This window comes from Egretta garzetta, unplaced genomic scaffold (genome assembly GCF_000687185.1).
Source record: "Egretta garzetta isolate BGI_Z169 unplaced genomic scaffold, ASM68718v1 scaffold157, whole genome shotgun sequence".
Taxonomy (NCBI): domain Eukaryota; kingdom Metazoa; phylum Chordata; class Aves; order Pelecaniformes; family Ardeidae; genus Egretta; species Egretta garzetta.
Window position 1 is genome coordinate 174,065 of NW_009260175.1, and position 928 is coordinate 174,992.

The 928-nt window shown below is 63.5% G+C and overlaps 1 protein-coding gene across 1 annotated transcript in view; it reads right to left on the bottom strand.

Annotated features, from left to right (window-relative positions):
- Positions 1-99: 99 nt before the first annotated feature.
- Positions 100-928, bottom strand: part of LOC104128923 (ATP-dependent 6-phosphofructokinase, muscle type-like) — a 7,675-nt gene continuing 6,846 nt past the window's right edge. Inside the window, exons 8-10 of the mRNA XM_009641780.1 lie at positions 735-913; positions 388-493; positions 100-247 (exon numbers count right to left, since the gene is read on the bottom strand). Coding sequence (XP_009640075.1) covers positions 100-247; positions 388-493; positions 735-913 — 433 coding nt within the window. The remainder of the gene's footprint in view (positions 248-387; positions 494-734; positions 914-928) is intronic.

Genomic DNA, 928 nt, shown 5'->3' on the forward strand with positions numbered 1-928 from the left:
GTGAGCTACAACGGGGAGCGCTTGTTTGGGAGGTTCCCCGGAGCGACACGGGGACAAAGCCTCTGGGGTGGGGGAAGCCACGCTGGTGGCGATGGCCTCTTAGATGTTGGATTCGAGCGAGATCCTCTTGCGCGTGATGTGCTCCAGGTGGGCTTTCTCAGAGGTGTCCAGCTCGATGTTGTACTTAGCCAGGATTTTTAGGATGGGGCGAAGCTTCAGCCACCACTGCTCCTTGGGGATGCGGTGCCTGGGTGAGAGAGGCGTGATGATCCCGGATGGAAATAACGATGCAGCGCCCCGGGGGAAGCGTTCCCAGCCCGCTGTGTTTATCCTTCCCGGGCCGTGGTCTCAGGGGTTTGGGGGGTGGGGGAGAGGGGGGTCACCTACTCGAAATCCGTCTGCTCCTTGAGCTCGGTGATGGGCTGGAAGACGAGGCTGCGCTTGCGCATGCCCAGCAGACAGGCCGAATCGGCCGTGTTGGCGAAGATCCGACCTGCGAGGGGAGGCAGGGAGCGGGCTCGGCATTTTGGACCCTCGGGGACCCCTTCAGCACCCGCCAAAATCTGCAGGGGAGCCCTGAGCCTGTTGTATTGAAATATCGGAGCACGCAGGTGCCTTGGGAAAGAGCCGGGGGGGGTTGCTTTCAGTGATTCCCCCCCCACCCTGCAGCTGGGGGGAAGGGGAAGGGGCTTTGGGAAGAAGGCAGAGACCCCCTCCCCCAGCATGGCACCCACCGTGCCGGGAGCACTCCTTGATCTTCCCGGTGATCCAGGCCACCGCCTTGGCACCCATTTTGGTGCCGAAGTTCCTGTCGAAGGGGGTCGGGGTGCCACCCTGTGCCAGAAAAGCCATTGGGTGAACAGAGGCGGGGGTAGAGCCCCAGGCGAGAGACTCCCAACCCGCAGCCCCTTCCCTGGGGGAGCGGGGG